The following is a 23,330-nucleotide window of genomic DNA, read 5'->3' on the forward strand; positions in this document are numbered from 1 at the left end:
TAATCTTATATTCATGCTTCGATATGACTGAACTCAATACTCAAACACGAATTACCACACGTAACTTTTGGTTTAGAAAAAAAAAAAAAAAAAAAAAAAATCTCGTACAACCTCGTCCTCGATCGAACTATGGGATCAACATTTACTAGCGTATTGGACCTAGTGGTCCAAGATCTGTTGGGCCGGACCCACCATGCTCAAGGGCTGTGCGGCTGTGCCATTTCTAGCTCTGCGCCTATTTCGTTGCCCAATTTTTTCAGTACCTTCTTCCTCCTCTGAACCAATTCACAAACCGTTACAGGCTTACGGCCCTGTCGCCGCCGTCCTACATCGTGATTAGAGATACACACATACATACACACTCACTCTAGGATTATCTGCCTCAACAATGGCGACTGTTTGCAGAAAATCAAAGAAATCGAAGATGAGGTAATTGTTTCCTATACCTCAAGCACTTCTTACATTTTGTATATCCCAAGAACCATCTTCTAATTTTTTTTGGTTACTGAGAAATCATAGGAGAAGTGAGGCCGTAGCAGACAATTTTTCGAGTATATTTAACTATTTATTTCGTTGTTTTTGCTATAAGCAGTTTATTTCGACTTTATCATTTAAGTGCTAGTGGTATAATTTGGCCTCGGCAGTTAGAATCCGTTTGGTTTCTGAGAAAACGGAGGGCAATGACGGAAAGCATAATTTTGAGACTATTTATAGGTAAAATTAATGTAATTGGATAACCTGAATGGCTTTACCATCCTGATTTTTCACTATATTCCTCCTAGTAATCGGAAAATGGAAAAGGAGAAGAAGAGAAAATCAAGTTCTGTATCCTGTGGCTCGTGTTTTTCAATGGTTAAGTTTCATAATCTAAGTTGAACTGTGGTTTTTATATATCCAAAACAATTTGCAATTATGGGATTTTTTTTTTCTTTGAATGATGAATCTCATTTCTAATTCACTGCACTTGCATGCTCTCAGAAATGCATAGAGTTGTGCTCTTTCATTTTCTTTTCATAAGTATTGAATTTATGGACCTAGTACTTGGGGAGTGTAAAATAGAAAAACTAACACCTGAAACTTAAAATATCATGAAAATTGCAAGAAGTATAAATAAAAACAGACGGAAGCCCTTGTCTAATCTAGAAGCAAATGAAAGAACACTAACTTTAGCTTATTTTATGAGAGCTCGAAGACCTTCAAACTTTGATAATGTCTCTCTCATGAAATAAACCAAAATAACTTATCAAGAAAAAACCAAAATAACCAAGTGGAAGGACTCTTAAGTCATACTACTATTGCAATTCCCGATTCTTCCTTCTCATCAGTGATCAATGATCTGAAACAATGAAAATTTTCATAGACCATAAACTCCCTTGCAACAGATATGAAGCAGTAAATGCGCAGTTGTCTCTCTACTATCCTTGCATATAGACATTAGTCCATAATGATACTTTTCCTCTTAATAAGATTCTGGGCCATTAGGTAAATAGATAGATGATCCTGTTTTCTGTTTGGGGTATAAAGGTGAAAATTGTTTGATTAACTAAAACGTGCACATGGCTTTTCTGTTCATTGCAGATGGCGAGGACTCAAAAGCAAGAAGCTCCTACTGCCTTTCTTCACAACGTCTTCCTACTCCCTTTCTTTTTTGGATGAATTGGCCTCCAAAAACTTACCATGCAAGTAAAGCAAGAAAGAAATTTGAGAATGCATGCTTTGTAGAATGAGAAACCAGTTCCTATTAACGTACCACATAGTACGTTGTCACGACATCGCTAAGCAACAAGCTCTCAACTTCTCCACCTTAGCAGCTCCTCTTCTACATTTGCAGAAACAATCTCTTCTACCCTGTCAGCTCCAAACCAAGAGGCGCGAATTTGCCAATCTCTTGCAAATACCCATATTTGACAACCCCATATTGTATTATAAGAGGATTCATGGCCAAATTGTTGTGTGTGGTTTTCGAAATGATGTGTTTCTTGCCAACATTCTCTTGCGCTCGTACTCGAAAAATGGCTGTCTACATGACGCACGGATGTTGTTTGATAAAATGTCTGAAAGAAACTTAATTACTTGGTCTTCAACGGTATCTATGTATAGCCAACATGGATATAATGAAGAAGCCTTGGCGGTGTTCTCGGAATTTTTGAGAAGTTTTGATGAGCATCCAAATGAGTATATTTTAGCTAGTGTTATTCGCGCTTGTACACAATTGGGTGGAGTTGATCAAGGTGCCCAGGTGCATGGTTTTGTTGTTAAGACTTGTTTTTATCGAGATGTATATGTGGGTACCTCGTTGATTGATTTTTATGCGAAGAATGGTGAGATGGATGGCGCAAGATTGCTTTTTGATAGTTTGGTGGAGAAAACTGCGGTTACTTGGACTACAATCATAACGGGGTATGTGAAAAGTGGAAGAAGTGAAGTTTCTTTGCAGTTGTTTAACCAAATGAGAGAAAATGATGTTGCTCCTGATAAATACGTGCTCTCTAGTGTTTTGAGTGCTTGTTCAATGCTTGAGTTTCTTGAAGGAGGAAAGCAAATTCATGCTTATGTGTTGAGGAGGGGAACAGAGATGGATGTTTCAGTGAGTAATGTGCTTCTGGATTTCTATGCAAAATGTGGTAAAGTTCATACAGCACGAAAACTATTTGATCGGGTGGTTGTCAAGAATATTATATCATGGACCACAATGATTGCGGGGTACATGCAAAATTCATTTAATTTTGAAGCCATCAAACTATTTGCTGAAATGGCCAAACTGGGTTGGAAACCTGATGGATTTGCTTGTACTAGTGTTCTTACTTCTTGTGGTTCACTTGAGACTTTAGAAAATGGGAGACAAGTGCATGCTTACACCATCAAGGCAAACCTTGAGTATGATGATTTTGTGAAAAATGGTCTGATTGATATGTATGCAAAATGTGATTCGTTGACTGATGCTAGAAGAGTTTTTGATGTTATGTATGATCATAATGTGGTCTCTTTCAATGCTATGATTGAAGGATACTCAAGACAAGAGAAGCTGAATGAGGCATTGCATCTTTTCCGGGAGATGAGACTTAGATTATTCCCACCAAGCCTCTTGACATTTGTTAGCCTTCTTGGTGCATCAGCTGCATCATTCACCTTAGAATTGAGTAAGCAAATTCACTGCCTCATCATCAAATTTGGGGTTTCTTTGGATGTATTTGCTGGCAGTGCTCTAATAGATGTTTATTCTAAGTGTTCGTGTATAAGGGATGCAAGGCTTGTATTTGAGGAGATAATTGAAAAAGATATTGTAGTATGGAATGCAATGTTTTTCGGATATACTCAACAGTTGGAAAATGAAGAGGCTCTCAAACTTTATTTAGAATTACAGTTGTCAAGGCAAAGACCTAATGAATTCACTTTTGCTGCCTTGATCACCGCATCCAGTAACCTAGCAAGCCTCCAACATGGTCAACAGTTCCATAACCAGGTAATAAAGATGGGAGTAGACTGTGACCCTTTTGTCATAAATTCCTTTGTGGATATGTATGCTAAGTGTGGAAGCATTGAAGAAGCCCACAAAGCGTTTACTTCCACATTTTCGAGAGATGTTGTTTGTTGGAATTCCATGATCTCAACATATGCACAGCATGGGGAGGCAGACGAAGCTCTTCAGATGTTTGAATTGATGATAAAGGAGGGAATAAAACCAAACTATGTCACATTTGTGGGTGTGCTCTCTGCGTGTAGCCATGCAGGACGTGTAGAAAATGGACTTCATCACTTCGAATCAATGGTGCATTTTGGAATCAAACCAGGAACGGATCATTATGCTTGCATAGTTTCTCTTTTGGGCCGAGCAGGTAAACTCTCTGAAGCAAGGGAATTTATTGAGAAAATGCCAATAGAACCAGCAGCAGTAGTATGGAGGAGCTTGCTCAGCGCATGTAGAGTTGCTGGTAATGTTGATCTGGGGAGATATGCGGCAGAGATGGCAATTTCAATTGATCCAATAGATAGTGGATCGTATATTTTACTTTCCAATATTTTTGCATCTAAAGGTATGTGGGTAGATGTCAAAAGGCTGAGGGAAAGAATGGAATTTAATGGGGTGTTAAAAGAGCCTGGAAGTAGTTGGATCGAATTGAATAAAGATGTTCATGCGTTCATTGCAAGAGACAGAGTGCATGCTGAGGCTGATCTTATTTACTCAGTTTTGGACAACTTAATTCTGCAGATTAAAGGGGTTGGTTATGTGCCTGACACTACTGTGCTTCTCATGAATGATTGAGGAGAAACACGGTGGTAATAATACCACATAAACCTGGGCTTTAATCTCCTGACCTATTCGAAGATGAATTCCTCAATCATCCAGCCTGTCTGTGTGATCTTGAGCTTCAAGGGGATCTGCACCCTGAAGATATTCGAATTTTGGACTCTTTATTTACTATCCTAGTGGAAAGTGGAAACTTGGATGTTTAAGCTGTTGGATGTGAACATGCAATCACTTCCTTATGGCTTTAATTGCAAAGCAGGTACTTGTCTCAGCTGAGGTACAAATTTGAGGCCCATTATATATGTTTTCCCATTTGTTTTAATAGTCTGTCAAATTACATGTACATTTATTTATTCTGTTTCTTTTTTTTTTTTTGGGGGGGAGGGGGGGGGGGGGGGGGGGGGGGGGGGGGGGAAGAGGGGGTGTTTCCCTTTCTTTTCTTTTTTTTGTTAGGATTGATAAATTCATTGCCCAATAGTTCTTATTTCAAAGGCAATGGCAGAAAATTCGCAAGTATGCACAGCTGAAGGTAATCAGCATAACCGGTGACATGGCCATCTATCTAGGTCAGGCACCACGGTGCAGATGTTTGGGTAAATAAACGAAAAAAAAAAGTTTTGCTGGTGAGTAGTTCCTTGGTGAATAATGGTCATTGTTGATATTATTTATTTGTTTGGAAGTACAGGAATGGTTTCCTCTTCTAGTTGGCTGTGCTAAGCTTCCCCTGATGCTTTCAGTGAAACTGGTCAGCTGTGGGGCAGGTTCGTACTACACTAGAGACTGCCAGGCAAAAAATTATTGACATGCTAGTTGTGCTTGAACTTATTTTTTAAAGACTTCTATGTGCATATGTTGAAGGCCACCAATTTAGTTTGTCAAAGGAATAAAGTTCCTAATTTCATGGCAACATCTCAACCTGCTACACTTGTTAATTCCTTTATATATTTGTTTTTTGCATAAACTCTTTCTGACTTTGGCTATGATATTTGTCATTTTAACTACCTAGCTCATGTTCTGTCCAGAATTGATTGCTGAGCACAAGGAAATATACTGTGTATTGTAACTGAAACATTGGATACTTCCTTAGTTCGTGTGTGGTACAATGGCCGCATGCTCATTTAGGTCTGCCAGTATGTTGTTAGTATCACGTTCAAAGAGCGAGTCTGCTATAACTACAACTTCCTGGAATGCTGATTGCTCAAGTTCCAATAACCTTTCTTCCATTCATGTTCTTGCTACTTCAACTTGTTCTAAACGTTCTTGTAGACCACTTTGTGGATTTATTGAATTCAAGAAAAGGTATGAATTAACTGAAGCATTTTCTTTGTCTGCAGTTGTACGTCTGTCTTTAGTACAAGCCAACCAATGCTAGAGGAGGATGATATGATGTTCTTATAAGGAGCTGATACCAACTGTGGCTGCACTGGCTGGTGTTGATGTAATACCAGCAGTTGTAAAATTTTCAACTTGTCGAGAAAATTGTACAGTCAATTTTCTAAAATTTTCAATTTGAATGTTTTATTTTCGAAGTTTTTGCTAATTGCTAGAAAAATGAGGTTAAATTTCATCTTTTACAGAAGACTACATCCTTTTTTATAGCCTCTAAAAAACCTTTCATAGAAAGAAAAATTGTGTTAGCTGTTTTCTATAGTTTTTTTTGGGATTTGGTTTCTAATATGGCAGACACTACAATATAAAATCATTCTTTTTGTTTCACATATTATGATATGAATGTACATGGATCACCGGGTCAGAGAAACTAATAATTTTACCGTTCTACAAATATTATTTGAATGAGAAATTTTATCAGCAATGGGGGTAAGCACGTAAAATTTGACATTGAACAAAAAAAAAGGTTGGATTTATTTTATAAAATATGAGTAATGCTATATATCAGGCAGAGAAACTCATAATTTTACCGTGCTACAAATATTATTTGAATGAGAAATTTTACAAGCAATGATGGGTTTCACGTAAAATTTGACATGGAAAAAGAAAAAGTTGGATTTTTTTTATAAAATATGAGTAATGTTGTATATTACGTTTTCACTATTTTGCTATGTTGACATGACATTGCCAATTCTTTATTGGATTTTTTTTTTTCTTTTAACAATGATTAATCTAAGGAAGGACTGACAATGTCATGTCAGTATAGTAGGATAGTAGTGTAGTGTATAGCATTACTCATAAGACATTGCCACATTAGCCCAATGAAATGGAGGTGTGATAAGGGTTTAGTATTAGCATTTTTCTTGTAGATAAATTGTGACACCAACTAAAGTTACAAGAAGTCTCTGCTGTTAGGTGCGTGTGTATATATGAGTAATGCTATACGTGCGTCAAGAGTCCGGCTGGTGTCCGGCTCTTGACCCACGTGGCACGTCTTTTTTCACGTTGAATTTTTTTTCCCCTGCTTGAGTGTGATTTGCATAGATGGAACGACGAACTCTTAGATTTGCTGGGTCCGAGAGAGAGAGAGAGAGAGAGAGAGAGAGAGAGAGCTAGGCGAAGGTCGGTTAGTCGTTGGCCTTCGGTCGATCGGTGGGGGTCGGCTGGATTTGCTTGGTCCGAGAGAGAGAGAGAGCTGGGCGAGGGTCGGTAGGTCGTTGGCCGCCGGTCGATTGGTGGGTACTGGTCTGCTGGGTGAGAGAGAGAGAGAGAGAGAGAGAGAGAGAGAGAGAACGAGCTGGCCGAGGGACGGTGTAGGTCAGAAGGAGCCGGTCGGTGGGGGAGGGGACGGTGGCCGAATATGGGGAGATTTGGGGCGTTCTGAACGTTTATTTCTGATTTTTTTTTTTAATAAAAATAAAGAAAAAAGACGTGCCACATGGGTCAAGAGCCGGACACCAACGGGACTCTTGACGCCCGTATAGCACTACTCGTGTATATATATATTAACTGTTTACTTAATTTGTTTATTTTCCTTTAATGTCGGACTCAAAAGTGCCGCGTGCGTGCATTGTAAGTGTCGATTGTGGTTGATGTTATAGCATATTCGCTCAGACAGTGGCGTTGAGACGGTTGTGAATTATATATAATCTGTCATGAAACACAACGAATAAAGCAAAAAAATGAGGGACTCTTTCGGTTAGGAGAAGTAATTATTGATTCTTACTGTTTTTCAATTGCTAATTTCGAATCCTTGAGCTTTGCCAGTCGCACATAACGCAAAAGCAAGACGATTTTTCACACAGACACGTCGACGTCCTTGGTGAAATCTTGGAAGAAAATATATTATCTCTCTTTTTTGCATACATAGAAATTACATACCATGTTGAGTAATTTCGGAGCAAATTGACATGGGCTTTTGATTGAGTAAGCGTATAGGCAATAGGCAGGTAGGCTGCATTTGGATTCATGGAGAAGTAATCTCCAAGTGAAAGATTAAAATGGGTCAAAAAGGGCCACGCAAAATCACTTTATTTCTTCACATGACGGTGGGTGCCCCCCATCGGTATCAAGAAAAGCTAAAATCTTTTCGCTAAAATATCTGTATCTTTCTGGAATATAGATCAAAGCTCTAAACAAATTGATCATAGATGAGAATCTATATCCAACCCATACACATTGTAGGACTACATCGCATCATTCTTTTTTCATTTTAGAGCTTTCACATGCCTATCTCAATCCACTTTCAACCCATTATTCGCACAAGATACGGCGGCAAACAATTAAGTTCTATAAATTGCAAACACGGGTCATGTAGTGGATATAGCAAACTCATCATCTCATCAATTTTCAGTATCCAAAATGGAGAGAAATCACAAGCGAAGAGGGTTCATGAAAATCATGTTCTCTCTAGTTGCTGCCAAGCCTTCTGCGCCTGCGCAATGCAGCAGCAAGGTCAAGCCAAGCCCGCCTACCCAATCCGCCCATGTGGGTCGTCAGGGTTTCTACAAGGAGGATGTATCTGTTAAAAACCCGTCATTAATTATGTCAAAGACTAGCACTTTCTCAGAAGCAAAACCAGTAGCCGGTTTCCATGGCTCCAGTAGTAGCAGTATTGGAGTTTTTGATAGCTATAGCGGCGATTATGGTGGTGACGAAGACGTGGACATGAAGGCTGCCAAATACATATCAAATGTTCGAGAGCGTTTCAAGCTTGTCAACGCTGATTTGGATCACAGGATGCGCTAGCTAGTGATGATCGATCAAAGAAAAAAAAATACTTGTAACGGCCGGAATCAGTAATAATCTAGATCATTTACAGTAATGAATGATCGATATGCGTCTTTAATTTTGTCCTGAATTGTATCTCTAATTAAGTGTCGTTATGCATACTAATTAATTTTATCGTTTCCCTTTGAAAGTTCTTTCTTATATTTGTGATGACATGTTTGATCTTGTGATAATCTCATGAAATTGAAAGTCCCGCCATAGTCTTGTCTCATATATCTTTGAAGTATGTACTAACCTTCTTTCGGAGTTTCCGGGTGTAAATTTTTGTGCTCACAACTAATTAGTTAGCTAAAAGGTCCGTTAGTATACTTTCGACAAGCTTCTCTGACCTTTTGTCGTAAGCTCTTTTCTCTGAGTGCTTAGCGTGAAATCACTGTATCAACCGTACGTGTATATTAAAGCTTTTCCAATATCTCTTAGCTTGAACACCCTTTTTATGTTTTTTCCTAAAAAAATATAGGACATAAGAAGAAACTTCCCAGCATATGCATCTAGTGACGCATTGCCTTGCATCTTAAGAAATGAGAACATGCGTCACAAATAATGCTCCACTACTGAGCTCAGAATTGTTGCATATATATATACCATGGGAATATTACTGGCTAGGCGTGAAGTTCGTGTTGAACATATTCTCACAAAAAGTTAAATGATCGATCATGAACAACCAATAATTTGTATACCCAGAACCGCCCATTAATTATATTAATTAGGACACTCGATCTTAAGATATAATTAATTAGTTTCTCACCCTCTAATTGGGAAATGTTGTGCGAGAGTACCACTATTTTTACAATAAATAATACAAAACAACCATACACGACAACACGTACATAAATTTATGTGGTTTAATTTTTTAATGTTAGGTACGTTCACGGACAAATATGATAACAAAGAAATTTACTGCTAACTAAAGATGAAGTACAAATTTATAATTAAATAACAAAGAAAAATCATTCAAACCCAATACACCAATACCTCAATCTCACACGAGACAAAAGAAAATTTTAAAATTTTCATTTATATAATTCTCTAATCCTAACACGCAAGAAAGAGCATGAGAAAACAAAGCTCAACTCAAAAAAACACTAGGGTTAATTATATATTTATACAACGTACCAATAAGTCGAGTTGGTTTTGTAAGATATATATATATATATATATATATATATATATATATATATATATATATATATATATATAAGACCAAAAGCGCACTGGGCCCAACTAGCTCTCTTGAAAAGAGTGGTTAGTATATATATATATGTGGCAAAATGATCAAAGCTATCTAACAGAGAACCTTCGTTGTACGTTAAGTGGATTTCTTTAAAGTTATTGCTCAATTATCTTCCTAGAAAATGGAAAGGAAAAAATAAAAGTACGTGATTCTAACCCTGCCACTTGAGAGAGACAGAGAGGATCAGGATTCTTCCTAGCTACATCCTATATATATATACATATATATGGGGCAGTAGGATTTGGTGAAATCTTATTTAGTGGATTACTCTATCTCATAGATATGGTGTGACACAGCAAGCATATATATATATAACACATTGAAGTAGTGCAGTTCTAGTTGCCAAACTTTACAAAATATTAATTTCCTACAAATCAGATTGTAGGAGCTCCTACAACCCATGCATCTTCTAAAAAATTGGCATGCGTTTCTTAACATATAAGAAGCACACGCTTAAAGAATTAACACATGTCACACTTTAGATGTTGGGTTGTAGGAGCTCATGCCATTCAGACCGTAGGAAATTTTTTGTCAATTATCAGTTTAAAGTCCGTTTGGCCTTGCAATTTCGTAGTTAAAAGTGTAATTTTAAACAAAATCGTGGAATCTATATCGTTTGGGAGTGTGCTTTTAAAAAATTGCGATTTGAAAAAAACATAGAAAAATTCGTGTTTTCAAATTTCACGTTTTGAAATAACTATTTTTTAAGACCTACGTTTTGAAATTGCAAATCCAAACAAACTCACCATCACTTTGAAGAGGTTACTTACCACATAATTATAGGATGGCCGGGTGGCCCTCGATCTTCTTTTAGCTTTTTATTGATTTTTCTTCTAAGGCATGCGAAGTTCTCGCCATTTTAGTAGACATGCATGCTAAGCTGGCCGGTCCGCGCAAGAAAGGACTTCTATATATATATATTTGATTTCTATGGTTTAAAAATAATTTTGCATTTGCTTCTTTGTTTGAGTAAATCTGTTTTCAATTTCACAATACTTTGAAAGATCTAGAAAAAAAAAAAAAAAAAAATTCTAAAAATAAGAGGCTATAGATCATGTTGAAAAAATGCATTAATATTCAAAGTAATCAATAATAAATTCACAAATGAAGGATTTTTTTTATTTTTTTTTTATAACGCAAGTCACATATTAAGTTAAACCTTAATTGGGATGATGTTCAACATATCCCAAATATAATGAGTATTGTTATTTTTTCATTTATTTTACACCAGCTGACATAACGTATTTTAAGTGACTTTTCATGCTACATTTAAAAATAAAAAATAAAAATAAATCACTTAAAATACGTCACATTATCTAATGTGAATGAAAATGATAAATGAATCGTGAATAATAGCATTACTTACAAAGAATTAATTGATTTCTTGGAATATTCTACCAATAATAATTTGCCAAAAGAGGCCGACCCTTCCACACTATTTTTCAAATTAAGCAATGCTGTTTGTGTCAATTAAGCTGGAGCTACATTAATTGGAATGCATCATGCATGCATGGCATGACGTTCCCTTCTTTTTCTTTTCTTTTTTTACTCTCTCTTTCTTCTATCATTCTATATATTCAAGTATGAGGTTGATTTCATCTGCACCCTTAAAATCGCTTTCATACATGCATGGTAGTCCCCGTTGATTGCACCCAATGCGCAAAGCTTATGCAGTGGGTTTAAAGTGCTTTGATACTGCGATTTTGCGAATGAAGAGCTGTATAAGCGGATGGCTATGGATCGCCAAATAATCGTATAATCATTTTTGTAGGCAGTTGAAAAAAATTACTGACCACTTAAGATGAGACAATTTGCAATTTTAGAGGTAGGCGGAAGTGATTAATATATATAATTGCTTATAACCACCTACTCTTATATAATAATAATAATTAATATACAAAACAACGTCGTTTTGGTGCATTTGATATAGGATTTTCATTTTAAATTTAATCAAATTGATCTTTGTTAATAAAGATAATAATAATAATAATAAAATTCTTGAGATTTGTTATATTTTGAAGCCTTATACTTATTTTTTTTTTTAAAATGTCCAAAACCATCTAAAATAGGCACTAAAAAAAGGCTCAATGAAAGTCCAAAACACCAAAATAGACTCATTTTTAAAAAGTAGTTATGCGATACGGTTATAAGTTTCAACATTAACCGTTAACGTATGACAATTATTTTAAAACCGCTAACCACCTAAGGCGGTTGCAGTTAGAGATAATAACATCAACCGCTTGTACACCAGCCCATAGTTAAACGTGCATATTTAAACAAAATTGTAAAAAGTATTTTCAATCGTATTTAAACACACGATTTTAAAATGGTGCATTTCAATTTTTTTTTTTTTAAACAAATTTTACAAAACATTAATTAACTACGTATGCTTTTAAAAATTATATTTTCATTAATTGCATTTTTAAAATTAGCACTTATGTTAAAATAAGCTTATTTTAAACTGCCCATTTTGAAACTTATAAATTAAAGGAAACGAGCTCTTAATTAGTCAATCCGAGCAGCATTATTTTTGTGAATCAAGAAGTTTAACACGTTCCTTTCAATATAATGCTTCCAAACAGCATGCTTTCAAAAGTTCAGCACAGAGGTCTCATTAATTATGTTGGACCTTAATTAATTATAATATTACTCGATCGTCTTCACTCGATCAGCACGCACTGACTCATATTTGGAATTGGAATTGGAATTTTAATTAACCACTCTCTCGTTTCCTCCCAATTAAATTAAGCACAGCTGAGACTGAGAGCGACAGGCATCTAGAGGGCATGATAAATGCAATATGGTTTCCATGTGACTGGTACGTCCTCCCACTGCCACTGCCACTGCCACTGTATCTCTCATTTTTCATATTCATGCACTAACAACATCTATCTTTAAATTTTTCTTTAATTTAGTAAATTAAGCCATTTTTTGGTTCCCTATTTAAAAAATTCCTAATCATTTTGTTTTTTGATTTTATATTTTTTTTTATTGTAGGGAGACACTTGTCATTTTATTATTGGTACGGACATAAAAAAATTGACGGTTTATGTTAAAATTTCAAATTAAAAATGGGAGCAGTGAATTATCTGTATTTTTGCATACTAGTTTTAAGTCATTTTTTATACTCGATCTAAGAAGCTCTTTCCAAATCAATGAAATTTTATAGAATGATTTTGTATTTGTTTCAACAACAAAAAAAAAAATTGACGGGCAAATTAATTAATTGTTTAGTTGCTAACACTATTGCTGCATGATCGAACAGTTAAACCAAGGGTTTGCCAGCATAAATTAACGCACAATGATAAACGGCTAAAGAAATTATTGACTTGGATTTGAGGAACTTCAACTCCATTGTTGACTAAAATGCCGTGTCCTTGTATCAGATGTAACGTGACATGCATCTACCTACGTACAAAGCTCCTTTCCAATTACCAGCTCACTGATGTACGTCCTACAACTACAAGCTCCTTTCCAAACGGCTCCTCTAATCTACAGCACAGCAACGACACAGACAGGTAATAGATGACATTCTTTGCCGTCCAGCAATTTCAAAAGATTCAGAAATATATATATATATATATATATGATGGTGTCCTCCAATAGTACTGAAGAACATGTAAAAAAAACCTGAATATAGCAATTAACTATAGCAATTACCTATTGAAAATTGTTCAGAAGGGACCTAGACAGCGAATTATGACCACATTCCCTCTCTCAAGACTAATTGAGTCATAGCCTGATCCAACTTTACTAGAACATCAATAATTTAATGGAACCCAACGTAGCTAACACTAATAAGGAGTGAGTGATCCTCATTGCTAAATTCGAACTCGCTCCCTATATAGTGCATGCCTAACCACATAAAAATTGCCTTGAGATTACTGAACCACCACCAACAGCCGCCACTGGTGGTGTACTTGTAAATAAATCTATTTACTTCTCTTATATATATATATATATATACACACACACACGCTGCAAAAGATCCAAATAATTTCTTCCAACTTACAAAGACAATGAAATCTTTCTTATGTAATTAGTACTCCAATAAATTAATATTAGTCTCTGCTCGATCACTTACAGCTCTCCCCATGTGGTGGTTGGAAGCTGTCTAATATTGGCATAAAGTAAACCAAAGTTGCTTCCCTTATCATAAAGTTCTCTGACTTTAATTGTTCAACTATTATTGCCAGCACTTGTGTGCTCAAAACCCTACTAGCTAGCACACGTACACTGCCCATCCATGGAATTAACAAAAGATGAGTAAGATTATATATATCAACCATGGCAATTAATCATAGTCATTCTCGGCTTTCCCTTAAATTGTGCGATAAACTTTGATAATAATAATCATCATCATCATCATCATTCATCATTCATCATGTGGGTCTTGCTTTTGGGAAAGTGTCTCTCATTACCACCACCACAGTCCACAGCCACAGGCACAACCAAAGAGATCGATCGAGCTTTCAACAAGTGGCCTGCAAATACACAAAACCAAGCTTGACATGACTTGGGCTTTCGCAGAAGAAACCCACTAGCCATGACTTCCTCAAAGAGAATTAACAAAAATGGTATAAGCTCCACGTATTATAATGATTGAAGTTGACGTTGTCGACCTCAAAATGGCAATAAATCTGACATCCATAAGTACTGGTACGTGGCCTCTTTCAACATTGAGCTCTAGCCATTGGATAGGATAGGATATATATATACCCTTAAAACCTTCTGGTCCCACACACTGACATTGATCGCTGGCTCCAACTCTCCAAGCCTATTGCTTTAATCTTTTAGTTTCTTGACTTCTAGACGACACCTAGCTTGTTCAAGAACCATTTGGCCTCATGCCCTTACACGATTATTCTGTACGTCTACTCGATCTCTACGCAAGATAAATAATGGGTTAATATAAAATATTTGACTGTATCTGTATGTGTTACATTCCTTCCATTCACCAGAGAAGCAAGGTGCACAAATATTCACGTTGAAAGGATACCATAATTTCTCAATTTTAGCTCAAACCTTTGTGCCAATTAAGTAGAGTCCATTAATACCTGTTGGTACAATAAATGTAACGATCCGTTTCTAATGACAAAATATTCAATGTTATCCGCTTTTGACTCCTTCAGACCAGACTTCTTAAGAGGTCACTCATCTTAAAAAGAGTGTGAATATACATATAAGCATATTCTCATTTTCAGACGATGTGGTACGTCACAATAAATATGCCTAAAAGCTTACCCAATCAGCATCATCATGAAAATAATAACACAACTTCAACTGTTATCTCACAAGCATATCGATCCAGAAACTGCATTCAGGACCTCTCACATTTAAATTGATACACTTTTTTCAGAAATTAAGTATTGCGCTCTCTTTAATTCAAACAGTTTTTAAATACTATATCGATTTAAGCATCAGAATTTTCCGACAATTTTCTAATAACCATTTTTCTGTTTAACAGGTGATTCCCCGCAGGTCAGACCATCCAACATACCCTGTTCAAAGCAATGCACCATATATATAACATCAAGGAGAGCAACAAATTTGGTTGTGACTTGTGGTGGTGGATGAGGAACTATTGACCCTCCTGTAATATCTTGTGCTTTTGAGAGATTGACAAAAGAAGTCTGTCAAATGGCCCCACTCTGATTGATGATGGGAGATGTTGAAAATAAAAGCGATGGAATAGTCGCAATCAAATTTGGAATTTATAAATTTTTTGGATGCCCAAATATTCAATCTTTAGGGTAGTAGCTCTATACATTAATTACCCCCCAACTTTTTATATCTGCATCACCACTCTTTGTCTTGTGTGGATTACAATGCATGTCCCACAAGCAATAATATTGTCGTTAAATCACAGCAATAAGAAAAGGATTCGCCTTTATGGCACTGTACAATTAACTTGCAAACCATCACAAAACTTTTAGACCACTATTTTATAATGTTCTTCGATTCCAAAGTTACATGCTTGAATTATTGTTGAGCTTTGGTCCAAAACAACATATATTCGTAAGTTCAATACGTACATGCAGTTTAACTTAAAATATACATATCCAAGTTGCATGCAAAATCTATGCTAAATGGTGCTCTATTGAGAAAAGATTTGATACTTTTGCATGGCTTCGCTAGTTGTTGTATTATAAGCTAGCTAAAAATGTTAAAATATTGATTAAGTGATGATTCAATTTGTCCATTCCTATAAAATTAAGCTTTTGAGACAAGTGGTGATTTAACATGGTATCAGAGCCAAAGATCCTGAGTTTGATTCGAACGTACGTTAACTTCGTCATTTACCTCCTATTTCAATTAAATATTGAACGTGTTGGGTCTTACCTATTAAAATGAAGTTTGAGCCCACACGTGGGGAGGGGGGGGAGTGTTAAAGTATTAATTAAATGATTAAATTTATCTTTTCCTATAAGCTTAAACTTTCGAAATAAGAAACAATTTAACAAGAAATTGGATTATAGGTCGACGTTGCCTTTCTATTTATAGGCTAGCCAGGTTTGCAACCAACGAAGACTAAAACATTGTCTATCAAACATGGAGACACAATCACGATTTTTTATGAAATATGAACGAGGAGTCAAATTTAATTTTAATAATCGAATTTTTTTTTTTTTTTATAAATTGGGCCATGATCTTAATTAGACCTCCCTGCCCTTGTTTCGTCCCTGTATGCAAGGATATATGAGAACAAAATTAAAGAAAAAAGTTATTGTAATGGTTTTCATGTAAGGAAAGAAAGAGCAACAAGCTAGAGCCGTTCTTCACAGGTGAAGTTTAATTCAAGCCTCCGGCCACTAGCTAAGCTAGCATATATTGCCTCCAAATGAAAATTGAAAACGATCGATGGAAAACTTTCTAGCTGCATGTTTGGTGAAGTTTTAAAAAGTGTTTTGAGTTCTTGGTTTTGAAAAGAGTTTTTAAAAAAGTCAAAATTCTCGAGTGTTTTCAATTGGGGTCACTTTTGAAAAAGAATTGTCTTTAATTAGTTTTTGGTGAATTGAGAAATATTCAACATTCAATTCAGCCAATTCCATCGTCCAACTGCCGAGCCCTCTGACGACGTTGAAACAAGAAAAAGGAGCCCCGCCCTCCGGTTTTGATTCTTTCTCAGTGCACTTGATGTGCTATATATTAATTATTGGTCCCCCACCAATGCCATAAGTTGGATTTTATCCAATGCTTCCATCTTACCAAGAGTACGGATCAACGTACATTTATGTATGAAAATATTTTTTCATTGAATAATAGCCATTAGATTATGGTCACTTAATCCTTGATCAGATTCATTTAATGGGCCAGAATTTTATTTTGTTGAATTTATTATACGGGTCAAGTCATTTAAAAATTTTAAATGAGATAGCAATATATTTACCATTAGATTTGATATATATATATATATATATATATATGAAAAAAATGTAATATCCGTCTTCGTGGTTTACCTGATTTATAATTAGCTTCATGCGGTATATATATCAAAATGAACTCAGATATTCTTAAGTTATGCCAAAAAAATAAACCACTTTCTACTATTAAATTCTGTCAAAATACTTGTCTATGGTGGTTTGCGAGCTATCCCAAGAAGTGACCGGGGTTTTGACTCTTTTGAGATGCTTTGCCGATAAATTTGGTGATTTGTCGTAGTGGCGGCAGTGTAAGTAGTGAGTTGTGGGGGAACTTAGAGAAGTGGAGGTTAACATCCATACACCCAAAACACAGTGCTATGAACACAACTGTTGTCACTGTTGATGCGTACGAGGTTGATGAGGATGACGGCCTCTTGCTATTACGTACGGGACTTTCCTGGTGCCATACACTGTATTTGAGAGAGAAAAGGAAAGAGGGGTTTGAGCTGATCAAGGGGCTCGGTTTGGTAAACAATTTTTAAGAGTCATTTTATTTTATTTTATTTTAATAGTAATAAAATGTGATTGTTGTTATTTAAAGTAGAAAAGAATTTGTAATTTTTTGTATGAAAAAGTTTTAGTTTGTAATGAGTCTTTTAATTAGAATATTAATAAAAAATTTATTAATGTGATATAAAAAATAAAATTAATGTATTTTCTATTATGTTGTACACTATATATATATATATATAGTTTAAGTTGATCGAACTAGCTAGCTTGAAATGAGTTTCTCTTATAAAAAATTATTTTACAAATATGAAGAAAATTATTAAGTTCTAAATGGCTTTTTTCAGTTGCATAATTTATATCAAAACCAGTGATTCATTTATCTTTGTCCTGATAATTTTTTATATGACCCGTGAATACAACACAAAATTAGCGATTTAGAGTAAAAGAGTCTAACCCGTTTAATTAAATGGGTTGAGTTATGACTGACTTTTATAATCTTATATTCATGACTTGACACGGCCCGAACTTGACACGCGACATAATTAAGGATGACAATTTTTAATATGACTTACAAACTTGACATAAATCCAACACAAAATTAACAAATTAAAAACGAAGACTCTAACCCTTTTAATTAAATAAGTCTAATTAAAATTGACATATATATATATATATAGTGTTATATCCCTGCCTCAAATTGCCACCCCTAATAGATCTACAACAAGGAGAAGATAAAGATCCAATATTGGTCCATAAGAGCAATATATATGTTGCATACTAATAATTCAATGCTTTTTCCATATATCTTGCATACTAAAATCATCCTATTAAACAACCCAGTTAACATTCCTAACACGAGAGAATGTCATTAATGCAGGAGAAGCCCGAGCAGCTTTATTAATTAGTTGTTGAAACTGCTGCTAATCTTTCTTATTTTCCTAGGATTCTGCTGGAACGAGATTCTTTAGTCACTATTTTTTTTTGGTGGATGAATTAAATATTTTATAAACCAAACTCAAAACGATTACAAGCCCTCCAGTGAAAATTGGAACAAATTCTCAAAGAGAGAATACAAACAAAACAACCCAACAGACTGCTACAAACAGCAGTAGTCGAACAGAACACAAGAACAAAACAAGAAAGCGAAAAAAGTGTCGCCACCCTCTCAGCTTCTTCTATTGCTTGCTACAACCTGCTGTATTTACTATCAAACAACTACAAGAGCATTAAATCTGCAAACCCCATCTATTAACAAGAAACTCTGTAATCAACTCTTGCTCGCACCTCCCATTTGACCTAGCCACTCGATCTTCCTCTGGTCGTGGGATGTTGCCATGAAGAAAACTTAACAACGGCTAAAGCTGCAACCAAAGGCCACTGATTTCCTGCAGTTCAAAGCAGAAATAGCAGAAGACGATCCCACCCACCAGAATACCACCACACAGAGCATCCCGAACCAGACAAATCTGCATCCTCAAACCAAACTAAAAGAGAAATGCAGATTCCAGCGGAAGACTAAGGTATGGTTGAGATCCTTGAACTGCCCATTAGCCACTAGCCTTGAACAGACTTCCCATCTAATACAATCCATAAGAAATTCTTCGGTTTTGGGTGAGGAATTATGCAGAAGAGCATTCCTCTGTTTCCAAATATTATACACAGTAGATCCCAAACACAGCCTCCCCAAATTAGCTCTAACACCTCTTCCCCTTAAAACCTTCAAACCCCAAGCTTCAATAGCATCCCAATCCAAAGGAGCATTTGGAATGGAACACTCGGATATGATATCTGTCCAGATTCGGGTACTGAAGCTACACCTAAAGAAAAGGTGTTCTCGGTTCTCTTGGGCGCCACAACAAAATAAACACAAAGTGCATCCAGTGTAACCCCATCCACACATTCTCTCCTTAGTGACCAATGCATTCCGAAAAACAAGCCACCGAACAAAAAAAAAAAAAAAAAAAAAAAAAAAAAAAAAAAAAAAAAAAAAAAAAGAAACAAAAAAAAATAAAAAAAGTTTAGGGATAGAGGATGGAAACCAGACCAATTTCCACCATCCAACAGCCGGGTGCACCTCTCTAAGCTTGTCCCAAGCGTCAGCACATGTATACTGTCCATGTTTAGCATTCCAAACAGCTAAATCAGTATCTCCAAGTTCAACATCAAAGAGTATGCTTTGAATTACAACCAAAGCATCAGAACGAGCTGGAGGCCAATTCCACTCTCCATTTTTGATTGCAACTTCAAGTTTAGACCGTAAAGGAAAGCCTGAATCGTGAACAATATGGTGGCCAAAGGTTTCCAAAAGATACCCTGCAGGGTGCCAGTGATCAAACCATAAAAATACTCTAGAACCATTGCCAACTTTAAATGTAATAAAACGTTTGGCTATATCACGAAGCTTTAGGAGTTTTTTCCAACTCCATGAACAAGAGTTTGGGATAGAGATTTCCCACAAACATTTACCCTTAAGCCTGTTTGCATTAATCCAAGCAACCCATAAGGATCCAACCTTAGTGAATAAGTTCCAGATATGATTGAGCATAGAGGCTTTATTCCATACTTCAATTCTTTTAATCCCAATACCTCCTTCCTATTTTGGAACACAATGCTGACTCCAAATCACCTTAGCATGAGCTTTAATGTCCCTTCCACTCCAAAGAAATCGGTTGAGTTTCTGCTCAATCAACCGGACTACTTTCTTAGGCAAAATAAAGACTTTAGCCCAAAAAATATGCATGCTGAGGAGGACAGAAGAAATTAATTGAAGCCGCCCCGCAAAAGTAAGCTTTTTGGCAAGTCAAGAGTCTACCCGAGCAGTAATCTTGTTTACTAAAGCCTCACAATCAATAGTAGTAAGTCTTTTGGTGATGAGGGGAACACCAAGATATTTGACAGGGAGGGTACCCTCCGGCATGTGCAGAATATTTAAGATACTCTGCTTCACATCCTCAGCAACTCCAGCAAGAAAAATGGAACTTTTGGATAGATTAGCCTTCAAACCCGAAATATGCTCAAACTCAGCAAGGGCTCCAATAATGGTAGTCACATAGGAGGTAGAAGCTGCTAAAAACACCAATTAGTCATCTGCAAAACACAGATGAGTTAAATTGACTGCCGCACATTTTGGATGATAACCGAAATGAGGAGAAGTAGCAGCTTCCTCCATCAAAAGAGTCAGACCTTCCATAGCTAAAACAAAAAGATAAAGGGAAATGGAATCCCCTGGTCTCAGCCCCTTCTTCCTTTGAAAAAATCCAACCAAAGTGACATTCAAAGCAATAATAAAGTTGAGACTAGTTATACAAGCTCTAATCCAATAAATGAATTTACCGGGGGCACCAAAACACTTTAGGCAGTGTAGCACATACTCCCAATCCAGAGAGTCATAAGCCTTCATCAAGTCAACTTTGAGTGTACATCTAAGAACACCATTAGTCTTATGATAATCACAAACAACCTCTTGGGCTAAGAGGATATTTTCTGCAATGCCTCTTTTAGGGATAAAAGCTTCCTGATTGGAACTAATCACTTCATCCAAACCTTGGATCAATCTATTTGCAAGGATTTTGGTGATACATTTATACACTACGTTGCAGCAAGTAATGGGCATGTACTCACTCATATAAGAAGCATTCTTCTTTTTAGGGATAAGAGTGAGAATAGTAGCATTCGTTTCCTTCAATAACTTCCCAAATGAAAAAAATTCCAGAATAGCGTCACAAAGATCATCACCAACTACAGCCCAGGCTTTCTGATAAAACTCTGCAGAAAAGCCATCTGGCCCTGGAGCCTTGCTCAGATTCATAGAAAACACAACATCCTTAATCTCAGCTCTAATAACAGGAGCTTCCATTTTTGCAACACAGCCAACTAAAATTTTCTTTTTGATGAGATTTGCAACCCTCTCAGCCTTCTCCGGAGTAAAATCATGGGAAGAATGGCCCAATAATTTCTTATAGAAAGAAATAGCTCTTTAGTCACTATTTCTCTTTTTTATGTCTTTTCTTTTTGGTTTGCGACTAAAGTTTTTAAAAAGTGTTAATTTTTTTAGCATATTTAATTGTCAAATGAGTTGCTTCTCAAGATTGTCTTGGAAGTATTCCCATTTCCGTTTTCTTTTTCTTTCAAAAAAAAAAAAAAAAAAAAAAAATCAAAAGTGAGAAAAATTCACCTTATCCCTTCTTTTTTTTTTTTTTTTTAGCTTTTATTGCTCGTAAAAAGAAAATATATATTCCTAACACGATATTGAAGTAGGATTGTACGTCCTAGTTCTGAACCCTATCACAATCACATCTTTACCACTATCACGTGCACTTATTAATCAGTTTAATGAGACATATTTAATGATGTGACTTGTTTGTTGTTCACTCTTTTTCTTTTGTTCCACAAACCGCTAAAAGCATACTTATCTTATCTAGAGCATGCCTTTTGAATCTGATCTTGGAAGTATTAACAATTATACACTGCATTTTGCTGTCAAATTATACTAATTAAAAAACATAAAAATAGGGGGAAGGTGCATGCTTCCAAATTTTGGTGAACATGAGCGTTCGATCTCATCCGCTTAAGTAAACTTGTTCTTCATTTTAGTTAAAAACAATATTAATCACTTTTTTTTTTTGAACAAAGATCATGTCAATCTTGTAATTGTTTAGCAGCAGGGTTGTCTAGTCTAGTGCCTACTCCACGCGTCGCTTCTGGAAATTAAGGCTTTTCTTTATTTTCTGTCTAAAAGCGCATTTTCACCATTTCACGGTCACATGCATGTTCTCTCTTTCTTTTGTGTTGAAATACAAGGTCGCGTTTATACTCTAGCCGCCAGTTTTACTTGCATCATCAAACTTCTAAACGTATCTTTATTTCTTGTTAAAGATCGAAGGTGAATATATCAGAATCACCATGTTATCAGTATGATCCACACACATATATATATATAGAAATTAATTTAATAGTTTCTGATCTGAGTAGATTGAAGAAAATAGTTTCTTATTTGTTGTAAGCTGTTAACTTGTTATTATAAAAGGTTGTTATTTGACGACTTTAAATATACAGTTGCATGTATTTCGTGGCATGGGAATATGGGATCAGAACTCAGAATATCTGGAGAGTAACTAGATTAAGGTGTTTACAAGTACATAACTTTTGTCTCTCTGGTTATTAGATTGAATCTTAAATAAATAAATCAAGATCTTTTAAAATTCTTATAATATTCTATTTTGTAGAATTTTAAAATCTTAGTAGTTATTTTAAAATTAATTATTAAAATTCTACCATCTTAACATCTATCATCTTCTATTAAATAAAATTTATTTCAACATCTATTATCTTCTATTAATCTATAGACAATTCCGTAAAGAGTAATAATTCACTACCACCTAAATATATAATTTTTCACCATCTTGTCTATGTGGCAAGGTGGTCCCCCACCTTAATTTATTTTTAAAAAATAAAAAAACTCAAAAAATAGTGAAGGACCACCTTATCACATAGACAAGAAGGTAAAAAATTGTAATTTTAAGTGACATTAAATCATTATTCTTCCGTAAAACGTATGGAATTGTTAGTATTAATTAGGTCACATGACATGACATAATAGCCGGAACACGAAAATGGTGAGGGGATTTCAGAAGTTCTTCACTTCACAGATCGACACGTAGCACTCTCGGGACCTTAAGCCATTCATTACAACCCCTACCCTTTTTAAGGTTGCTCCCACTTCGCTCAGTTTCCCCTTTTTCGTTCCAATCCCCTGGTTCTCACGTGCAACCACCCCTAAACTCTCCACCGTCCG

At 35.7% G+C, this 23,330-nt stretch overlaps 1 protein-coding gene across 6 annotated transcripts; it reads left to right on the forward strand.

Annotated features, from left to right (window-relative positions):
- The first annotated feature begins 226 nt into the window (after positions 1-226).
- On the forward strand, positions 227-5,789 carry LOC133864337 (pentatricopeptide repeat-containing protein At4g39530). Of its 6 annotated transcripts, none has more exons than XR_009899485.1 (4): positions 227-429; positions 1,579-4,508; positions 4,935-5,010; positions 5,272-5,789. XR_009899485.1 is itself a non-coding variant. In XM_062300638.1 (2 exons), exon 2 carries the CDS (start codon positions 1,712-1,714, stop codon positions 4,262-4,264), a length of 2,553 nt encoding a protein of 850 aa, XP_062156622.1. In that variant the 5' UTR covers positions 227-429; positions 1,579-1,711; the 3' UTR covers positions 4,265-4,620. The 6 variants fall into 6 exon arrangements, 1 of the variants encoding a protein (XP_062156622.1); XR_009899488.1 differs by having other exon boundaries at positions 5,584-5,789; XR_009899486.1 differs by lacking the exon at positions 4,935-5,010 and having other exon boundaries at positions 1,579-4,526; positions 5,584-5,789.
- The last annotated feature ends 17,541 nt before the right edge of the window (positions 5,790-23,330 follow it).

The sequence above is a fragment of the Alnus glutinosa genome, chromosome 1 (assembly GCF_958979055.1).
Source record: "Alnus glutinosa chromosome 1, dhAlnGlut1.1, whole genome shotgun sequence".
NCBI lineage: Eukaryota > Viridiplantae > Streptophyta > Magnoliopsida > Fagales > Betulaceae > Alnus > Alnus glutinosa.

Bases quoted from the DNA above. Each gene is read 5' to 3' on its own strand.
- LOC133864337 (XM_062300638.1), top strand. From the start codon at position 1,712: ATGCTTTGTAGAATGAGAAACCAGTTCCTATTAACGTACCACATAGTA.